We start from the raw sequence: 19296 nt of genomic DNA on the forward strand, positions 1-19296 counted from the left end.
TTGTATTTTAGAGAAGATGGACCAAACAGTGCACTTGGGTAAATAATGCAATTATAATCAAATGGAACTAAACCCATGGCTTAGCTTGTATATTTTTAACTTGAAATAAAATCCGTCCATCTGGAACTCTGGCAATGTATTTACACTTATGAATGCCAAGAACATTGAACAATAAATACTATTTGCAATAATGTAAAAACAAACAAACTAAAAAATATCCAGAAGGCTATACAGTGATCAAATGCCATGGTCTGGCCCATTATTATTTCCAAAAAAAAAAAAAAAAAAAAACCAGGCTCTGGAAAAACTTTCCCACAAACTCAATCCACTGTGAGCTACAAACTGCTGAAAAGGAATCTTAACAAAAGTCACAGTATGCTTAAAAACTGAATACTGGGAAAGTTAACATGTAATGAGAACTATTTGCACTTTGTCAGCTTTGGTTAAGTCCTATAAAGTGGTATCTAACTTGCTGGACAGTAAAACCACCAAGACTGAAGTGATAATTTACCTGAAAATGAAAATGTTGTCAACTTTTACTCACCCTCATGTTGTTCCTGTATGCATGTCTTTATTCTGTTTTAAACAAAAAATGACAATTATTTCTTTCTTCTGTTGAACACAACAGAGGGTAGTTATTGACTTTCATTACCAGCAACAGTTTGGTTATCAACATGAAGGTGAGTAAATGATGACACAATGTTCATTTTTTGGGTGAACTGCCTTATGGCAGTCATATCTGTTTTAAAGAGCTGTGAATTGTCTGTATAGATTAAGTGCCTTCTTACATCTGTGCACATACAGTAGTTTCACTGCACCATTGAATGTGACTTATAAATGATATCTTACTTAAGAACTGCCTTGTAATGGGCAAAAGTGGAACATTTGTTTCAAAAAGAATAGCACCTACACACACAGTCCTTTATTCTTCAGAATGGTCCCTAATGTGAAATGAGATTGTTAAAATGAAGCTTCAGTCTGCTATCACGTTTGTTTCATAGAGCCAAAATGGCTTCCAGTGCACATCCACTTCATGATGGCTATTTCCTCACTGGCTCATGTCAGAGTCAAGAGTACTACAGAAATTACCATTAAAGTCTTTTTTTACCCCCTTAAACCACATTTTAGTGTCTCAGTCAGCGGTTTTAAGTTGTGTTGTAGTGAGCAGAAACCTTAGTGTAGTTGTAGTAGCTAATTTTGGCTAATTTCGCCAAATCTTGTGTGTTGTTGCTGGCTAGATTCTCCCTCTCACTGTAATCAAAGCTCTCTTCCTCGTAATCTTCCTGACCCTCCGCATCAGGCAGGGCATCTGAGGAAGGAAATGGAGACACACAAATATAAGCCACGCTAATAGCATAATTAGCATAAAAACACTTTTTGGTTTTTTTATATTCTATATATATGCAACTTGAATTCAGGGGTAACTTGTTTTCAGGTTTTTATAATTTATTTATCATTTTTTTTATTTATTTTTTTGATTAAATATTTTTGAATAATTTTTGAGTATTTCAAACGTATTTCACAAGTCTTAGTATTTTTCTTTACACATTCAAGACACACTGTGCACACCAAAAGCAAATGTAATTTGCATGAGTAGATTACATACAAAGTTAATACAAAGACGCAAATAGATGAGAATTCAGGCTGTGATGAGTTTGCCATGAACATGCGCAATTTGCCTCAATCGTGTGTTCCGTGCAAGTTGAAAAATTTCAGCTCGAGTGGAAAATTTGCATGATGTGTTGTCATGTAAGCCAATCAGCGAAGAGCTTATTGACATGTCCGGTTTTATCAGAAAATTCATTTTATTGTTTTTTTTTTTTTTTGTGCGTGTAACATGAAAAACATCCTACAAGTAATCTAGATCGAGTAACGTAATGCAAATATTTGCTTCGCTTTTGGTGTGCACCGTCAGACTAGCTAACTTTTACTAGCATCAGATTTTACTTCCGCCTTATAAGGCAAAGGAGAGGTGGAGTCAAACAGTTCTATAAACCTCTAGGCTATACCTGTCTTGTCGTTTCTAATTTTCTATGATAGAGAACAGCAAGAGTCACAAGTAAGTATAATCTGAGGTCAAATTTGCAATTTTGTTACCTTGTCCTTCAGTTGAGGTGTCCAGGATTCCATGTTTCACCTTCATGTGTCGACTCAAGTTGCCCTTCAAATTGAACTTGCTGGTGCAGTAAGGACACTTGAAGGGTTTGCTACCGGCATGAAGGTGCATGTGACCAAGCAGGTTATACATTCTGTTGAAGGACTTCCCGCACACCTGCAGAAAACAATTTAGGAACTATTAGAGGTCTATGATGCACAACTATATCAGGAAGAAAAATAAGACTGTCTGGAGGACTCCAGCAGGGTTATATAGGCATGGAAGATTTCTTCGTACCCACCTTGCACTTAAAAGGTTTCACAGGCAAGTGGACGATCATGTGCGTTTTAAGCGTTTGCTTCTGAACAAAGGTCTTGAAGCAGACGTGGCACTGGAAAGGGCGCACACTAGTGTGAATCAGCATATGTCGCTTCAGGTTGGCAGAGAGAGTGAACTCGCGAGAACACACGTCACATTTGTATTCCTTCATTCCCTGAGAGAGAAAGACAACAGCAATATATTTAGAGATGATTCCAATGTGACCATCACTTTAAAAGTAACTTTTGTAATTAGTGGTAGAGTTTTTTTATTCGTTTTTGAGAGCGGGTGGAAAAATGATTTATCGCTGGCATCAGCTGAATGAGAAAAAGTGGTTAGTTGTCATAAGCGCAGCTGAATCCATCAGTAGGGTGCCTGTCTTGCTTGCTCACTAGAATCCATAATGCAGAGCAACAAATTCACACACACACTTTATTCACTGTTGTTATCGCAATGCTGCAGGGTAAAAAGATTTGTGTATGCAGTGCAGTGTGAGCTCTGATGCTCCACCAAGCCAAAACATTAACAAATGAAGAGGGTTAAACATTCTCTCGCATTAAAAATTTGACTATTCAATGAACACTTCAAGTGTATCCAGGGAATACTGCCATCCTAACACACACAGAAAAACTCTTTCCATTTAAGAATGTGCTAAGAAGAACTACAATGAATCTACACTACAATGCAATAAGTGAGTGGGCTACCCCTTATGTCTGGACCCTTAATTTCAGTGAGGACAGTTCTAGAATTATGTGCCAACTTCCAACTTGCACAGGTGAATAAATACACGGTGGGGGTAATAAATGAATGGTTTACTGAGTCTGATGTGGAAAAACTTGACCGGCCTTCACAATAATAAGACCTGAACCCCAATAAAATCTGTTGAGATAAACTGGAATGCCAACTTTGCCTGGGCCACATCACCTAAGATCAGTGCCTGATCTGCTTGTGTCTGAATGGGATCAAATCCCTGTATGTGTTCCCACATCTAGTAGAAAGCTTTCCCAGGAGAGCTAGGGATGATCAACTCATAATTATAAAGCACATACAGATGCAATGTTCAGGTATCCACTAACTTACATCTATGTAGTGTAGCCAACTAACTGTGTTCTCATTTAGGAGTGACATTTATTGAGCTCTGTTGTTAGATTTATTGCTATTAGAGATAAACTAGACAACTGTAAATGCTGAAGAAATGACTAACTGCCGATGTGTGTTTTTGTTTCGAACCCTGCTGACCTGTGACACATTCTGTTTACTGACACTGCAGTCATGACGAGATGAATCATACTCATGGAGAGTGAGAAATGAAAGGAGGAAGTATCAGCTTGTGAGACACTTCACTGCACAAAGCACACACAAAACAAAACAGCTCCATACTAGTGCAAGGGACAGGGAAACGGGATGAGTTAATGGCAGGGTAGGAGGCGGATTGGATGGCTGGAAGGGACTGACAAAGATGGCTCCATTTACATAGAAACTTGTTGAGGCAATACCCAAGACACAACTGAAGATGACACATTAACCTACAGCTTTATGGGAACATGTAGTGGTGGGAAAATGTAGGTGGGGTTTGGATCTCAATGTCACTGGGGAGTAACTCCTAATAGGATGGTTGCGGGAAGATTATGAATACTAATGAGGTTTAAGTACCTTGTGTTCGAGGGCCTGCTGTGTCAGTACCTTGTGTGTAAGCATGTGCTGCTTCAGGTGGTGGATCTGCACGAACTCCATGCCGCACTCCGAGCAGACATAGGGCCGCACATTCTGGTGCTTCATCAGATGGTTCTGGAGCTGGCTACGGTAGGCGAAGGACTTATGACATTCAGTGCACTGAAAGGTTGTCGGGCCCTGGTGGCTGACTTGGTGGCGCTTGAGGTGGGCGTGAGTGGGGAACTCCATGCCGCACTGCGTGCAAACATGACAGTGGCCGCTCTCGTGCTTGGTCTCATGAGTACGTAGCTCACTAGGGTAGGCAAATCCTCGGCCGCAGAAGCGGCAGCTGTAAGGCTTGACGTCGCTATGCTGCAACATGTGCCGTTTAAGGTGACTAGTTTGGGTAAAGGCCTTCTTGCAGACTGTGCACTTGTGTGGCCGCGTCCCCTGGTGCGTTAGCAGATGCGTCTGAAGATGGCTGGGCTGCTTGAAAAGCTTTCCACAATGCAGACACTCATGTGGTTTGATGCCATTGTGACCCAGGATGTGCGTAACCAAGTTGTACTTCGAAGTGTAGGACTTTTCACACATGCGACACTTCCAGCGTTTCAGGCCTTCTCCCACATCCACACAGTACGATTCGTCGATTTGAACGTTAATATCTAGCCGGTCAATCTGCATCCGTCTACCCAAGGAGTTCTCCCCCTCTGTCCACATCATGGCCTGGCCGCCCTCCTCATAGTCTCCCGGCAGGCCCATCTCAGCAGCCTCATATGCTGTCACACTGGATTCATAGTAGCGCCTCATTGCTGGGCTCACATCCTCCTCTGTGGTTTTCAGGTTCAGTGCTCTCTCCTCCACTTCCTCCTCTTCCTGTTCCTCCTCCTTTCCCCGTCCTCCCTCAGAGGACTCCACCAATGCTTTTCCATGCCCCACAGGGCTTTGGTGGGCTTGTGTCTGAGTGTCAGAGTCAACCTGTTGGATGGCTGGCTCCCTCGAGGGCTCAGGGTAGCCTTTGTTACACTGCTCTTCTTTCATTGGCACTCTCCGAGGTGCTAGGTCCAGCACTTCTGGCTCATTGTCAGGTTGCTGGGGATTTGAGAGATAACATGGGCTGGAGAACTCAGGCCTCTCTCCTTTCACCTGATTCAGTGTGTCCGGAGACCTCACCGTGGATTCCTCTGGTTTTCCTTCACTCAAGGGCCTCTTGGACCTCCCACGGGGTCCTGGACGCCTGCGTTCTACCCCGTAGACCTTTTCTGGCCTCCTGTTCTCCCCGTGAGGCTCAGAAAGATAGTCTCCATTAGCTCCAATTAGCTGATCTGCATATTCATACTCCATGGATTCTGCGGGAGGAGCAGGGCCTTCACGTCCCTCTCCCGTGTAGAAACCATTTGGGGCAATTGTGGCTCCGAAGATTTCGTTCTGTGATATGAGTCCCAGCACAGCAGCCTGGGCCAGGGACAGGACCACCACCGGGTCAGTCTGAGTGCCGACGTCCACTGCATGCTCCATCACTTTAGAATAGCAGCGAACCAGAGGAACTTCCTGCTCTTCCTGTCAATGGGCAAAACAACAGGTCTTAGCAATACTTCATAAAATCAGAATCAGTGTAGAGTAAATCTGCCATTGCAAGTTTCAATACAATACAGTCGTACCAACAAAGTCTGGCTTAGGCTGTCATGGCAACAATGTCACTACAATAGCAATGAAGTCAGTGCAATAGCATCACATCTACATGAGTGTCAGAACAACCAAGTTGACTGATCCGGGCAACAAATAAGAGCAGTTTAAACTGAGTTTGTGGATTTGCTTTAGAAAGAAAAAAAAATGACAAATTAAATGAATTAAAATCATTCCTTTACCTGATCTTTTTAGTGAAACGGTAAACACCCTCATTTAAAAAAAAATAGTATATATTTTTAATTTTCACAGCAGTAAGCAAGAGACATAGTCTGACAACGCCTTGCCTCTGTGTCCACCAGAGATTGCTTTAGATAGAAGAGATAAGACAGATCTGTTCGAGCGCCATGCTTCCTTCCTTCACAGTATTTAAACGAACACGAAGCACAAAGAGTGTCTGGGTCAAAGTGGGAAGTCTACATCCGTGGACTATCCACAGCATTTCCTGTGAGGTAAAGTGCTGCCACTGCTGACTATGAAAAGGTTGGACAGTGAAGTTTAAGCAGTACCAGCAAGTCTAGTCAATTTGTGGACTTAATCCAGTTAGATACAGCACCTATGAGAAAAATTGTTCTTTAAGGCTGATGATTATGTTACTTACGTTTGGATTAATTAAGGGGAAGTTGGTTGAACTTTTAGCTCAGGTCACTTTACCATGCCTCGGAATGCTCAAATCACTGTCATGAACACAGTAAATGTGTGTGTTCTCAGAAAGTCATTAACACACATTATCACCTCTAACGAGCTGGTACCTTGATTTGTTCTTGAAAAAAAAGAAAGCTACACAATACGGATTTAAGATTAAGAAAAACAATCATACACAAGGGAAAAAGGGAGGGAGCGACTGACAGCTGTAAAATAGAGGAAGAGACAGACAAGCACAGACAGGGCAAAGAAAAAGAGAAGTGGGTGGGGGGGCAGAAGGAGAGGGAGCGAGAAATGAGAAGGGGAACCTGGATGCCCTGATAACCATGTCATTTATAATTACTGCTTATAAAGCAGTCAGACAGAGGGAGGGAGAAACAGACAGAAAAAAAGAGTGAGTGAGTGAGTGAGTGAGTGAGTGAGTGAGAGAAAAAGGGTGATTGAGGAAGCAAGTGAAAGAAGGAAGAGAGAAGAAGGGGAGGGAAGGGGGCAACTGGAAGATGAGAGATAGACTGAGTGACTGAGTGAGGGAGGGGAGTGAGGAAAGAAAGATAAAGAGATATAAAGAGAGAGTGAGAGGAAAAGAAGAGGGGGAGGGAGGGGCGGCGGGGGATGAGAGACCGAAAGAAACTGAGTGAGAGAGAGTACAACAGAGAGATAAAGAGAGAGGGAGGGGTTGTGGGGAGTGAAATACTGAAACTAAGAAGGAGACAGAAACAGAGAAAAAATAAGAGGGTGAGAAATGAGAAAGAAGGAGGGAGGAAATAGGAAAGAGAAGGAGTGTTAAGACAGAAAGACAAATGAAAGAGCCAGTCGGGCAAGATAGCAGCCGTGCCTGTATGAGAAGAGCTGAAGTGAATATAAAAATAGATTAAAAAACACACAAAGGCTAGCTAGTGTAAAGACAGCACAGAATGAACCTGTGTGTGTGTGTGTTAGTCTGAGAGATAGAAAACCGGAGAAACACACTGCATTGGAGGCAGAGAGAAAACATGAGGCTAGACTGAAAAAGAGAGAAATGTTAAAGTATAAATTTCACTCTTGCGGTATTCTGTGTGAGAGAAAAAAGTTACTTTATTTCCCCAATTCAAAGTTGCAAACTTTAACAAATCAATTAACCAACAGTTCAAAGTCAATATATCAACACAAGCCGCTTTATACAGCATGTATGTTTGGATTGAGCACTCACCACATTACTCCTGGTGTGATGTTTGAGATGTTTCAGGGACCTCATCCTTCAAGACAAGTGAGAGGAGCAAAAAACACCAGCTCCTATTTATAGATGCGAGGGACAAAGCGGGCGGAGCCAAGCTCATCCTCCTCCTACTGTTGCTGTTATCAGAACTGAGTGTGCCTGCCTCTCTCACACACATACACACACAAACCTATTTCTTCCATTCTCTTTCTTTCTTTCCGTCTCTCTGCCCTCCCTTCCTCACACTCCCCCATCTCTTTCTCCTTTCTTTCTTTCTCTTTCGCACTCTCTCGCACACACACATTCACTATTCCTCTTTCTCACGCACACACGCACGCACATACGGCGTGACCCTTCAACAAACATATTTCGCTCGTTCTAACAAAAGCTCACTTCTCAGCACATCTTCGCTTTGGAGATGATCGCAAACATGTTTCAAGCCGGCACAAACACACAGAGTGATCTCTAATCACCGGCGCACTGGAGGCGTGTCTGTCGGTGTCAGACAGACACTGAGTGAGATATGCTGAAATGTTTTCCTGGAGGAGTTCTACAGGTCTGTTTATTTGCGCATCTCAAATAATTAAGCCGCAAGACGCCCGTGCAATGTCTGAGAGCCAGTGCGCACAAAAAAAAAAAAAGGAAAGACAGGGAGAAAGAAAAGCAGTTTGGAAAGAGAGAGAGGGAGGGAGGGAGACAGACATAGGGGAGAGAGAGAATAAGAGGAAGAGGGAGGGGGACTTAGACAGAGAGGTATAGAGAGAAAAGGGAAGGGAAGGGAAGGGGGTGAATGGGAGAGAAATAGAAAGAGAGAGAGAGCGACAGGGAGAGAAAAGAGGTGGGGGAGGGGGAGGGAAGAAGAGAATGCAGCAAAAAAGGAGGAAGAGAGGAACTGGGGGAGGGACAGCAAAGCATAAGAAAAGATGAGGTCAAAGAAAAGAGAGAAAGACAGAAAGAAAGAGAGAAGAGGGAGGGAAAGCGCTCGAGGGGGGGTGGGGACTGAAAGAGAGAAAGAAAGAGAGAACGCAGTAAAAGAGAGAGTTTCAGCAGCCTGAGAGAGAGAGAGATAGTGAGGAAAAAAAGAAGAAAAAGGGGGATGGTGGAGTGTGAAAATAAAAAAGAGGAGTCCATCAGCAAGAGAAAAAGAGGGGGAGTGGAAGAGTGGGGGGGAGAAGAGAGGAAAAGGGAAAAAGAGCAAGGAAAGATATTAACTATTAAAGTTCTGGTTTTCTTTCCATAGACGATAGGCTACCTGTCCGCTCCGTTGCTGGGTGTGTGCTGAGGTGTTCCCGCTCATCCTCATTACGGAAAAGGTATAGGATTAGTCTAACACTTCCCGTGAGCTTATTATCATCGGGATATAGGCTGGCCGTCCCACAAAAGAGCCTCTATTATGGAATGGAACACACCTGAGTGAAGGACTGTGCTGTATACCGTCAGTGTGTGAGAAGAGTGGAGGACATTTTTTCATCAGTGAGCAGGAAAGGGCAATCCATGAAAGAGAGAAAATCAAGCATTGTAGGAGAGTCAGTATATGTGCGTCTGAGTGAGAGAAAGATGTGTGTGTGTGCGTGTGAGAGATCGTGAGAGGAAAGGAGGGAGGGAGGGAAAAGAGAAAGGACAGAGAGAGAGAGAGAGAGAGAGAGATAGGGAGCGAAGGGAAACAGACAGATAAAGAGAGATTGAGGGAGGGTGTGAGTGAGGGGGAGAGATAGCAGGAAGTTGAGAGAGCGAGAGAGGAGAGAAAATAGAAAGAGTGCAAGGGAAGAAACAAAGAGATAAGACGCAAAAGACAAAGAATCCACATGGAAGAAGAAACGGCCAGGGACGTGTACATAAAACAACACAGAGCTGTCGGCCTGTGGGGAAAACGAAGAGGGGGAGACAACAAAAGTTAGGGGAAAGAAAGAATATACGCTGACTGGAATACCCATCCAGGCCCATGGGGTTTCCCCCCTCCTTTTATATATATATAAGAATATACGCTGACTGGAATATATATATATATATAACCCATCCAGGCCCATGGGGTTTCCCCCCTCCTTTTATATATATATATATATAAAAAGAGAGAAATGGCTTAAAACCTATCCTAACCTCATTTGCCCAGAAGTACCAGACTTGTGTGAACCAGTCCTCCTAACACGCACACTCACACATGCAGGAAATAATACATGATGAATAATAAACGCCTACTAGTTTCTTCTGCATGTGTGTGTCTGCGTTTGCTTCTCAACAGGTTCGTGTAGCTGTGCTTTAGAGGGTTGTGTGGTTTGAGAATCCATCTACAGGTTTAACCGACAACTGTGTGAGTGTGTGCACATCACATGACACTTTTACTTACGGTTTGTGTATTTCTCCTCCACCTGAACAGAAGCAATAGGGAACTTTTGTCTACATTGTTTTCTGCGGCATTGTGAACGTATGATACTGAGGGAAGTGGGCTTGAACCGGTTGGGTTAGTGGCTGAGATCTGTCTGGGACGTATGAGCATGTGGTTGGTTTCAATTCTCAAAAGCCTCAGTGCTGATGTGACCTGAACAGAGACTTATATATTAGCCCACCGCAGGTGATACGAGGGGAAATATGAAACCCTCCACCTGTACATACTGACACCTTCTAACTCCATTATGATGCAATAAAGGCGAAAGGGTGTAGCACAAACACAGTGGTCAAGGCTTTCAAATACAAGAAATTTAAAAAGAAAGTGGGGTAAGCGGTGCCACTCTGTTATCTTCTAGACAAGGAAAAATGATCATCAATTCACCAAAATATATTGAAAAAATATATTTTTGTTTCAGGGTGTCTGTTTTCAGTTGAAATTAGAAGACTATAAAATTTGACCTTAGAATTATTACTTCAGTGTGGTCTGGGGTAAACTGTGGCATGTCTAGGGGTAAGTTGAATAATCAAAGTATGTGTGAAAGATTTACATGAAAAAAAGTGCACATAAACAAGAAAAAAATAGAACTATTTACAAATGCACAACACCATTCCGATCCAAAATGTTATTTCGCTGCCCATTGTTCACTTTTTTTAAACCAGACAGAATAAGGGTTAACATACAGAATATTTGAATACATAACAGTATGTATTAAATTTTTTAGACCTAGATAACATTTTGACTTTGACGTAAACTTTATTTTATCTGCCATATAGATAATTTACTTTGACATCAACTGCCTGTAAACATAAAAGTATTACTTTCTAAATGTTTGCTTTCTAAATATAAGGTGACATTACAAAAACTGCAGTTTGCTAGATTTAAGGGGGGACATCTTATGCTGTCATGTTAATCTAAAGTAGTCTCCATGATAAACAGTCTTTTCAGAAGCTTTTAATATAGGCATAACCACACAAACATGAATTAGCACAAAAAGCCAGATCTTCAGTCATTCAGGCTACAAGATCATGACTCTGTGCTTCCGTGAGATTGGGTTTAGCAGAGCTCTTGAGAGGCGTCAAAGTGTGTACAACCCCCCTCCCCCTCCATCCGAGCCCAGAACACACACCAACACTGCCAGTTATTAACCACTGAAACTCAATGGACATAACCTTTGACCCCAAGCCAGACATTACTGGCAGCAGCTAGTTCCTTTCTAAATTAACTTCTAAATCATTTGTCCACTTCTGTGAGAACATGCTATGAAGACAGACAGCGGGAGCTAGTTTATCCAAACACTTCACATGTCAATTCCATCCCAAACGTCTTAATCTCAGGCATGCAAAGTTGCATCTCGGCCCTGATGATTCTGCACTCTTGATTTCAATGTTTGTGTATTTTGGTTGCAGCCCATCTGAGAGAAATTACACTCACATATGCGAGCACACACAAAAACACAGAAGATGCAAAGAAGAGAGGCTTTCCAAATCCTGAATAAAAGATTACCCCCCTCATTCAGCACGGGGGTTACAGATAAAATGTTGGATGGAATATTGGGCAAGAAATGTTTCTGCAGAGAGAACCGAGAGGAAATAGAGTGAATAGAAAAGAGAATGACAGTTGAGGGAGGAGAGCATTCAGCACAGGATATAAAAGGAACAGAGAGAGAGAGAGAGAGAGAGAGAGAGAGAGAGAGAAAAGAAAGAGGAGAGTGGGGGAGAGAGAGAGCGAGAGAGAGAGAAGAAGAGCAAGAGAGAGTGAGAGAGATCAAGGGGAGGGAGGGTGAGCGAGAGAGAAAGAAAGAAACAGAAAGAGGAAAAGGAGAGAGACAGTGAGAGAAAGACAAGAGAAGGGGGAAGGGAGGGAGATAGAAAGAAAAAGAGTCACACAAGAGACTCAAAAACCACAGAATAAAAAAGAAGCAGCAGCAACGTCTGGCTCCAGGTCCATGAAAATAGACAAATATGAATGTAAATAGGAGGCTATATTGTATGCATCTGAATGAGGCGGGAGTCCACACCCTGCAAAACTCGGCTGTGAAGGCACAAGTTCATTGTGTCGGGCCTAGAAGCATTCAGGAGGGCCACTCCTCTGCATGCGCGCGTCTCCCTGCGGTACGAGGTTGGGAGGTCAAAGCCTCGGCTGACTCCCACCGCTGCCTTCAAGAGAACAGTTGCCTCCTGCCTCCCGTGCCATTTCATCTCATAATCCTGCTAATGGCAGTTAAATGGGCCGACGGCACGAGTCTGGCCACCTAGTTTGACGTCCAATTGCAGTGTCCATCTATGCTCAAATGAAGAGGCCTGTACATACTAGTGGGTCTGACGGCTGACAGCAGGCAAAGTCTCATTTGCAGGGTCTCATAAACAGCAAGGAAGAAGCATCCGTCCTTCCACAGGCTCGTGCTCTTTTGTATTTCTCCCTCACCTCACGGTAACAAATCTCAACCTGAATTACTTTTTCTTTCTCCCAAGTTTCATTCTTTTAAATCAAAACCCCTTTGTCTCTCTCTTCTTTTGTACCTTCTTGTTGTTTCCATGGTTACTCCTCTCTCTGCGCTGTACACTATCTATCTCTCCCTCCGTTTCCCTCTCTGTCTCTCTCACTCTGTTCTTATCTTTCTCATTTTGCTTTCATCTCTGCCTCCCTTCCTCCTGCTTTATCCCACACCCTCCTCACTCCGGCTTTTATCTCTTTTCACTTTCATCTGTCTTTCACCTTTCTCTCCCCTTCAAGCCTGCCATTCCATCATGCTGTTTTTTTTTCTTCAGTTTCTTACTTATGTTTCTTACTTATGGAGAGTGAGAGAGAGGGAGGGTTTGTTTTGTTTGTTTCTCTATTATTTATTTTTTTTTAATTTCTTTTCGTCCAATCCCCTGTTCCGTTTCCACTGGCACAATCTCTCATTTACATGTGTGCTAGATGGAGTGGTCAGTTCTTCAGCGCTCATCCCTGGGCTTCTTCGCTGTTCTTCAGACTTTCAGAAGAAGGTCTAGCGTGAAAAGAATTACAGGATGAATCAAACCTGATATTGTGTGTCCTCATCTCGCTGCGGCTACTTCAGCACGGTGTAGATGGGTATGTGATGCGTTTAGGATTAAAGTAAAAAAAAAAGTGAACTGTCGTTTGCAAACCATTTCATAATGTGATGCGTTTCTATGTAAAACTGGATTTTTAATGAGAAAATATATAGGATGGAACATTGAAAATCGATTGGAGTGTGAAAAGTGAACATTACATACCTAAGTAGCTATTTGGATATTGGTTAACATTAACCAATGACACGTTGCCTAAGTGATATTAGTGGAAAAGGAAAGTATTTTCAGAGGAAGAGCAAGTTACTTAAAGCTGAACTTTTTTTTTTTTTAAATGGAATAATGTGGACTGATTAATCATTCACAATATTTTTTTTTTTTTTAAATTGGAATGTTGTGGGGTATGTTTACATAAGAGCAGGGTAAAAATATTAAAAAACATAATTTTGAACAACCTTGATTTGCAAAATCCTGAGAATGATCTTCCACTCTAGAGCACTGTGTCTGATTCATAAACAAATGACACTTGTGAGCCAGTTCTTTTTAGTGAATCAAGAGCACAGAGCAAACAGTGTAGTGTAATTCACAAACAAAAGACTCTTTTAAACTGGTTCTTTTTAGTGAGACTTCTAGTCTTGTCCGATTCTTCATCAAAAGATTTCTTTAAACCAGTTCTTATTACTGAATTACAAAAACATGGATGTAGTCAGATTCCCGAGCAAATGACTTTTATGAGCCAGTCCTTTTACCGAATCATTAAAACAAACGAACAAATTACTTTTTAACCAGTTCTTTTCACTGAATCAAACAACATTATGGAATCATTAAAACAAATGAACAAAATAAATAAATAAATAAATAAATAAATAAAAAAATCACTGAAAAATAAAACTTTTCAGGAATCAAGAAACATAGTCAGTGTCAGATTCACGCACAAATGACTCATGATCTGGTCATTTTTAAATTTTGTTTGTTGTTTACATTGGTATTCACAGACCTTTTGGTGTTGCTTATATATTATATTGATTGTTATATCTGTTACATAATATTTTTGTATTGGACTAAGTCAGAAGGTTATCTATCCCATTTACAGCATTAACTGACAGTGAATTTCTATAGACATTATGATTAAAATATGCCCAAATGAATTAGAATTGAATTTACCCAGCCTTCATTTTTAATTTTAAGTTTACTTAAATCACAAAGAGTGAGATTTTCAATACTTTACCCCCTCTAAGGTACCCTCATATGCTTTCCTTATGGTTCCTAGAGAAAAATGTGCTATGTGGCAGGACAACCTGTGGCTTGTCAGCTCAGGACTGTGATGAAGATGTCCCTGTGAGACCTAGACACCTCCTATGAGGAGATAACTGTCCTCTGCATCAGTGGTTCTAAACCACATTCCTGGAGTATCCTCATCACTGCACATTTTGCATGTCTCCTTAATCAAACACACCTGATTCAGGTCACCTGCTCATTAGTAGAGATTCACTGACTTGAAATGGGTGTGTCAGACAAAGGAGACATGTGCAGTGATGGGGGTCCTCCAGGAATGTGGTTGAGAACCACTGCTGTACACAACTACAGCAGAGATGTATATCAATATATCACAACCTCGACAAGACACAATATACCCCTGCACAAAACAAGACAAGTTTGCATGAAAGGCACCTGAGGGTCTTTCATTAGGGCTAAACCAAGTGCTTTATGTAAGTCGGTGCACAAAACACACTAAGAAAAAGTCCCCAGCACAGTCTGGTTGAGACTGACTGCAGTAGGAGGAAGTGCTGTGCTTGAGATCTGACTGAAACTAACCTCCCTCCCCTGCTCTTTCCCTTTCCCTTTAAGTACCACAACTATTCAGAAAAGAGAATAAAGAAAACCTGAATAGAGGAAGAGAAGAAATAGAGGTCCCAATGAGCTAAAGAAAAACGAGGAAAAAAAAAACAATGAAAAGAGAAACAGGAATGAAAAGCAGCCAGAGAGAAAGAAAGGGAAGAAAGAGGGACGGCGAGAGGGAGGGGGAGACAGAGAAAAAGAAGCAGAGCAAAGGCTAGCGCTGAGTGAGAAAGCAAGAGTGAGAAAAAATGTCTCTTTTCCTTTTTTTTTTTTTTTTTTTTTTTTAAAGAGATGGATTTAATGGCATAAAATTAATAGCACACGAAAACCTTAACCAGCCTACATACTGATGAGGGCAGAAATCAACCTATTTATCTGGATTAAATGCACTGAGCTATGAAGTCCATCTCAACTACACAGCTATCACAAGATTTCATCATACTCTTGACAGATAAATCTATGCTAAGTAACAAGGAGGAGGGTTTCATTAAATTTAACAACAAAATCAAAACTTTAAATCATTTTTAAGTCTTCTGCATTAAGTCTGTAGATGGAAGATTCCCTCCTTGAACCAATATGCATTTAATTTAACATATTAACATATTTATAGTATGTGCAGGATGATGATAGACAGACAGATGGACGGACAGATGGATATTCAGTTAACATTACAAAATGAATGAGATTACAGCTGTTCATCAAATGTGCTGGGATAAAATTTTGTGCCATCGATGGTCAAGAGAAGAAAATAAAAAAAAAAGGCATCAGGGTCATCTTGTCCCAGGGGGTATCTTACCCCATTGTATGAACAAAAAAAAAACCACTGAAATATCACAAAATATGTTCTTTTATGTTCCACAGAGAAAAAAAAAAAAAAAAGTCTTACAGGTTCGGAGCGACATGAGGGTCAGTAAATGATGACAGAATTTTCATTTTTGGGTGAACCGTCTTTAAGTGTGCTAATAGCCTACTTTTAAAAAAAACAAATGAAGATACAATAATACAGATCCAAGCCTTTGTAAGGTAACATTTGTCCAAGCTTGCTAGTAAAGCTTGTCAACCACCTAGTTCCTTTTCTTCAGCCAGCAGACATGATCATGATAAACAATTGGATGCTGGATATCGAAGATGCAATCTGTAATTGAAAACAATGACCTTCCGTATGCACTCCTGCTACTGCATGTGACTACGAATAATAGATGTTGAGAGACAGAGAATGAAGGAGCACTGTACAGTGTGCAGAGGACTACCTGTTAAAGACAAGCACGGCATGGCTGTTATCCCTCATATGATCTCACATAACATAACCTAATCAATTATTAACTACACAAGATCTCACTGTGTTATGTGTGCGCTGCGGTGCAGGTGATTCTGATATGTGTAGGTGGGCTCTAAGGAACCACCCTGAATACTCTAACAAAGCCATATCAACCACCCATGATACCCTAGCAACTGTGCAGCAACATGCTAAAACCACAGAGAACACTTTAGCTATCGCATGACAATGTCCTGGCAACCAATCATAACACCTTAGCTTCATGGCGATGAGCTATGAATGTGCTAAAACAGTTCACCCCACCCCCCCAAAAAAAACCTCGAAGCCATATACTTATTCTTTACACACTTTTCAACATCACAATTTGCCAACTTGTGTAACATGTAGAATTCTGAGTTTCCCACTTTGCTTGGTCATTCATGTGTCCTCCAGAACTCATAATTACGATATTTCCATCTCCACTTGAAGAGCCCATTAGTCTTAAGTCATAGTTACAATTTGGACTGTCAAGTCACAGCAGTTTGTGTTTGTGATAATTCCAGTAGCCTGTGAAGTACGAATAATTTTGATACCTGAGTTACAGAGTTGGGGAAAGCCATAATCTTTCAACATGGCAGAAAAGAGTCGAACACTTTAGACTTTGCACTGCAATGCACGGCAACCACTCAAAACACCACAGCTCATATGTTTTATCTGAAAAAAATCGAAAAGCTAAATACAAAAAAAGTCTAACTCGCACTTACATTTTTTTCTCAACGTTATGTAACTTTTTCCAAATGCTGCCTTTATGTGTGTTAGAGTTATCGTAAATATGAATTGACAATTTGGAAACTACACATTCGTGCTTACTAATATTATAATTATGAATGGGAATGTTGGACATGCCAGTCATGCTTGTCAAAAGATCGTATTTGTCCCTTCTCAAGTTCTAATTATGTCTATGCTACGTTTGAATGCTTTGTGGTTGAAGATAACAAAACATGTGACCCACATGCTCCTTTCTCTGTGTACACATCTACATAATGCAACACGGTTAAATGGTTACAGACATATGTATTTGACAGAAACAGCATCAACTAACAAGGAAGCTTTCCTTCGAAAAAAATTGTTATTGATAATTGATAATTATTATTATTATTATCTACTATTCACAATTGAAATGGTTCTCTTCTCCAACACGTTGAAATGTATATGGGTTAAACGAACATGCTTACTCGAGTCTCAGTCAGGTTTTATTGTTGCCTTCAAGTGAATTTCGGAAGTTTTTACCTCATAGTTGGGCATTCATTTTTATGCCTTAACAAAATAAAATAATTAAATTGTGAACAATAAGCCAAAATAACTACATCTGAATTGAAAATGATGAAAATTATTTATATGTATACCTTATATTATATAAGACATCACAACTAAATGTGTTTTTGTTACATAAAACAACCCGTGAAGTTGAGTGATTAACCTCACTACAGACTTGCTTTCCTGGATATAAATTACGGATATCGTATGGTTTCAGTGTTTTTGCCATTCATGTTTCAAATTAACAAGCCCTTACAACGTCACAACTCGGCAATTTATGTTGCCTATCATCTAGAATGCAGAGTTTCCCACTTGTAAATACAACTTTGCTTTCAGTCATGTGCTTAGAACCAACATGATACGAAGACTACAAACGGTTGTGCAGAAACTTATCTGCAACTTGATACAGTTGGATACCATCATAAAATGGGACACTCGCTAGTAACAAACAACTAAGAGGCTGCAACCAAATAGGCATACTTCCCTATATAGTATGTACTAGAAAGAACAAGAACAACAACAACAACAACAACAGAGTAGTACATCCGAATTCAAAGGATTTGTAAAACTGTAGGCGAAAAGTTCCCAGATGACCTACTTTTGCAGAGATTCTGAAGTGTGCATCCAATGGACGCCATCCTATGACTGAATGGTAGATAATAGGCTCTACTGATGCTAGTAGGCCTTATAACAATCACAACATGACAACATTCATACTAGAGTAACTTACAAACTTTTTTAACAGCTGTGAAGCAAGTTCTTATTCAAAAAAGTACCTATTTCTAACACTGCTAGACATTTATTGACTTCAAGCAGTTTAATTAACGCTGAAACAAAATAGGCACTTTTTTCTCTGTTAAGGAGGCATAACTAAATATTCCTAAACCTATATTACTCACAACATTATTATAACATATTATTTGAAATAATTAATTTAAAAATAAATAATATAAAAAATAACAATGAATTAGCTTTACATTACTAGACTATAACTATTAATTAAATATAACAATTAAATTAAATATCTCTGAGAATTTATTTATTACCATCGACTGCAGGTAGCTTTCCGCCATCTTAGGTAAAGACATGGCCCTTCCAACGTCAAGACTCAGGTATTGTGGTTGTCTTCTTCTTTGGTGTTTTGTTGATGGTTACCGCCACCTACTGGACTGGAGTGTGGCTCAGGATATATGCATATACTAAGGATGAGGGGAAAAGGCTCCAAAAGGAAGGGGGGAAATAAAAAAAGTATAAATAAAAATAAATAGGAAAATAAAACACTTAACGCACTATATTCTCTTACTTAATTTACTTTCTTTTATAAACTTAATAATATCATCATAAATCTTGTTATCTGGTTTACCTAATAGACCAGATAAAGAAAAGTCAGGGTGTTTTACTTTCTTCATTGACTGAATAAGGCGATATCTCTCATTATTGTATTTCCTACAATGAAGTACTAGTAGTATATGATCAACTGTTTCTTGTTGACTACAGTGTATATATTCTCCACTTGGGTGCTTGCCAGTTCTATATAATGTACTATTAAGTCTACTATGACCAATTCTAAGGTGTGTTATGATATAATGTAATGTATGATGTAATGACTTAATGGAATATGTAAATCTACTTGCTTTATTCTTAGAGTTTGTTTAGCCAGAATGTCCACCTTGAGCAGGAATCCAAATGAATTTTATAGACCCTTAATTTTTTATTTTTAATTCATACATCTTGCAGAATATTTTGTTAATCATATCCATCCTAACAGATGACCTGCCAGATCTTATACTTTCAAGTGCTGAAAAACTGATCAGATGCAATGACAGTGTTATTTATTTCCTTCTCTTCTATCCACTGTAGGGCCAGTAATATTGG

General features: G+C 40.4%; 1 protein-coding gene across 4 annotated transcripts; it reads right to left on the bottom strand.

The window, feature by feature from the left end:
• Positions 1-643: 643 nt before the first annotated feature.
• LOC109063947 (zinc finger protein 710-like) lies at positions 644-18579 on the bottom strand. Of its 4 annotated transcripts, none has more exons than XM_042743962.1 (5): positions 18468-18579; positions 4067-5626; positions 2397-2588; positions 2098-2272; positions 644-1309 (listed from the first exon to the last, which is right to left on the bottom strand). In XM_042743962.1, the coding sequence occupies exons 1-5, from the start codon at positions 18507-18509 to the stop codon at positions 1146-1148; spliced, it is 2133 nt and encodes a 710-aa protein (XP_042599896.1). In that variant the 5' UTR covers positions 18510-18579; the 3' UTR covers positions 644-1145. The 4 variants fall into 4 exon arrangements, with proteins under 4 accessions (XP_042599896.1, XP_042599898.1, XP_042599895.1 ...); XM_042743964.1 differs by lacking the exon at positions 18468-18579 and adding an exon at positions 14309-14418; XM_042743961.1 differs by lacking the exon at positions 18468-18579 and adding an exon at positions 7587-7763.
• Positions 18580-19296: the final 717 nt, after the last annotated feature.

The sequence above is a fragment of the Cyprinus carpio genome, chromosome B18 (genome assembly GCF_018340385.1).
Source record: "Cyprinus carpio isolate SPL01 chromosome B18, ASM1834038v1, whole genome shotgun sequence".
NCBI lineage: Eukaryota > Metazoa > Chordata > Actinopteri > Cypriniformes > Cyprinidae > Cyprinus > Cyprinus carpio.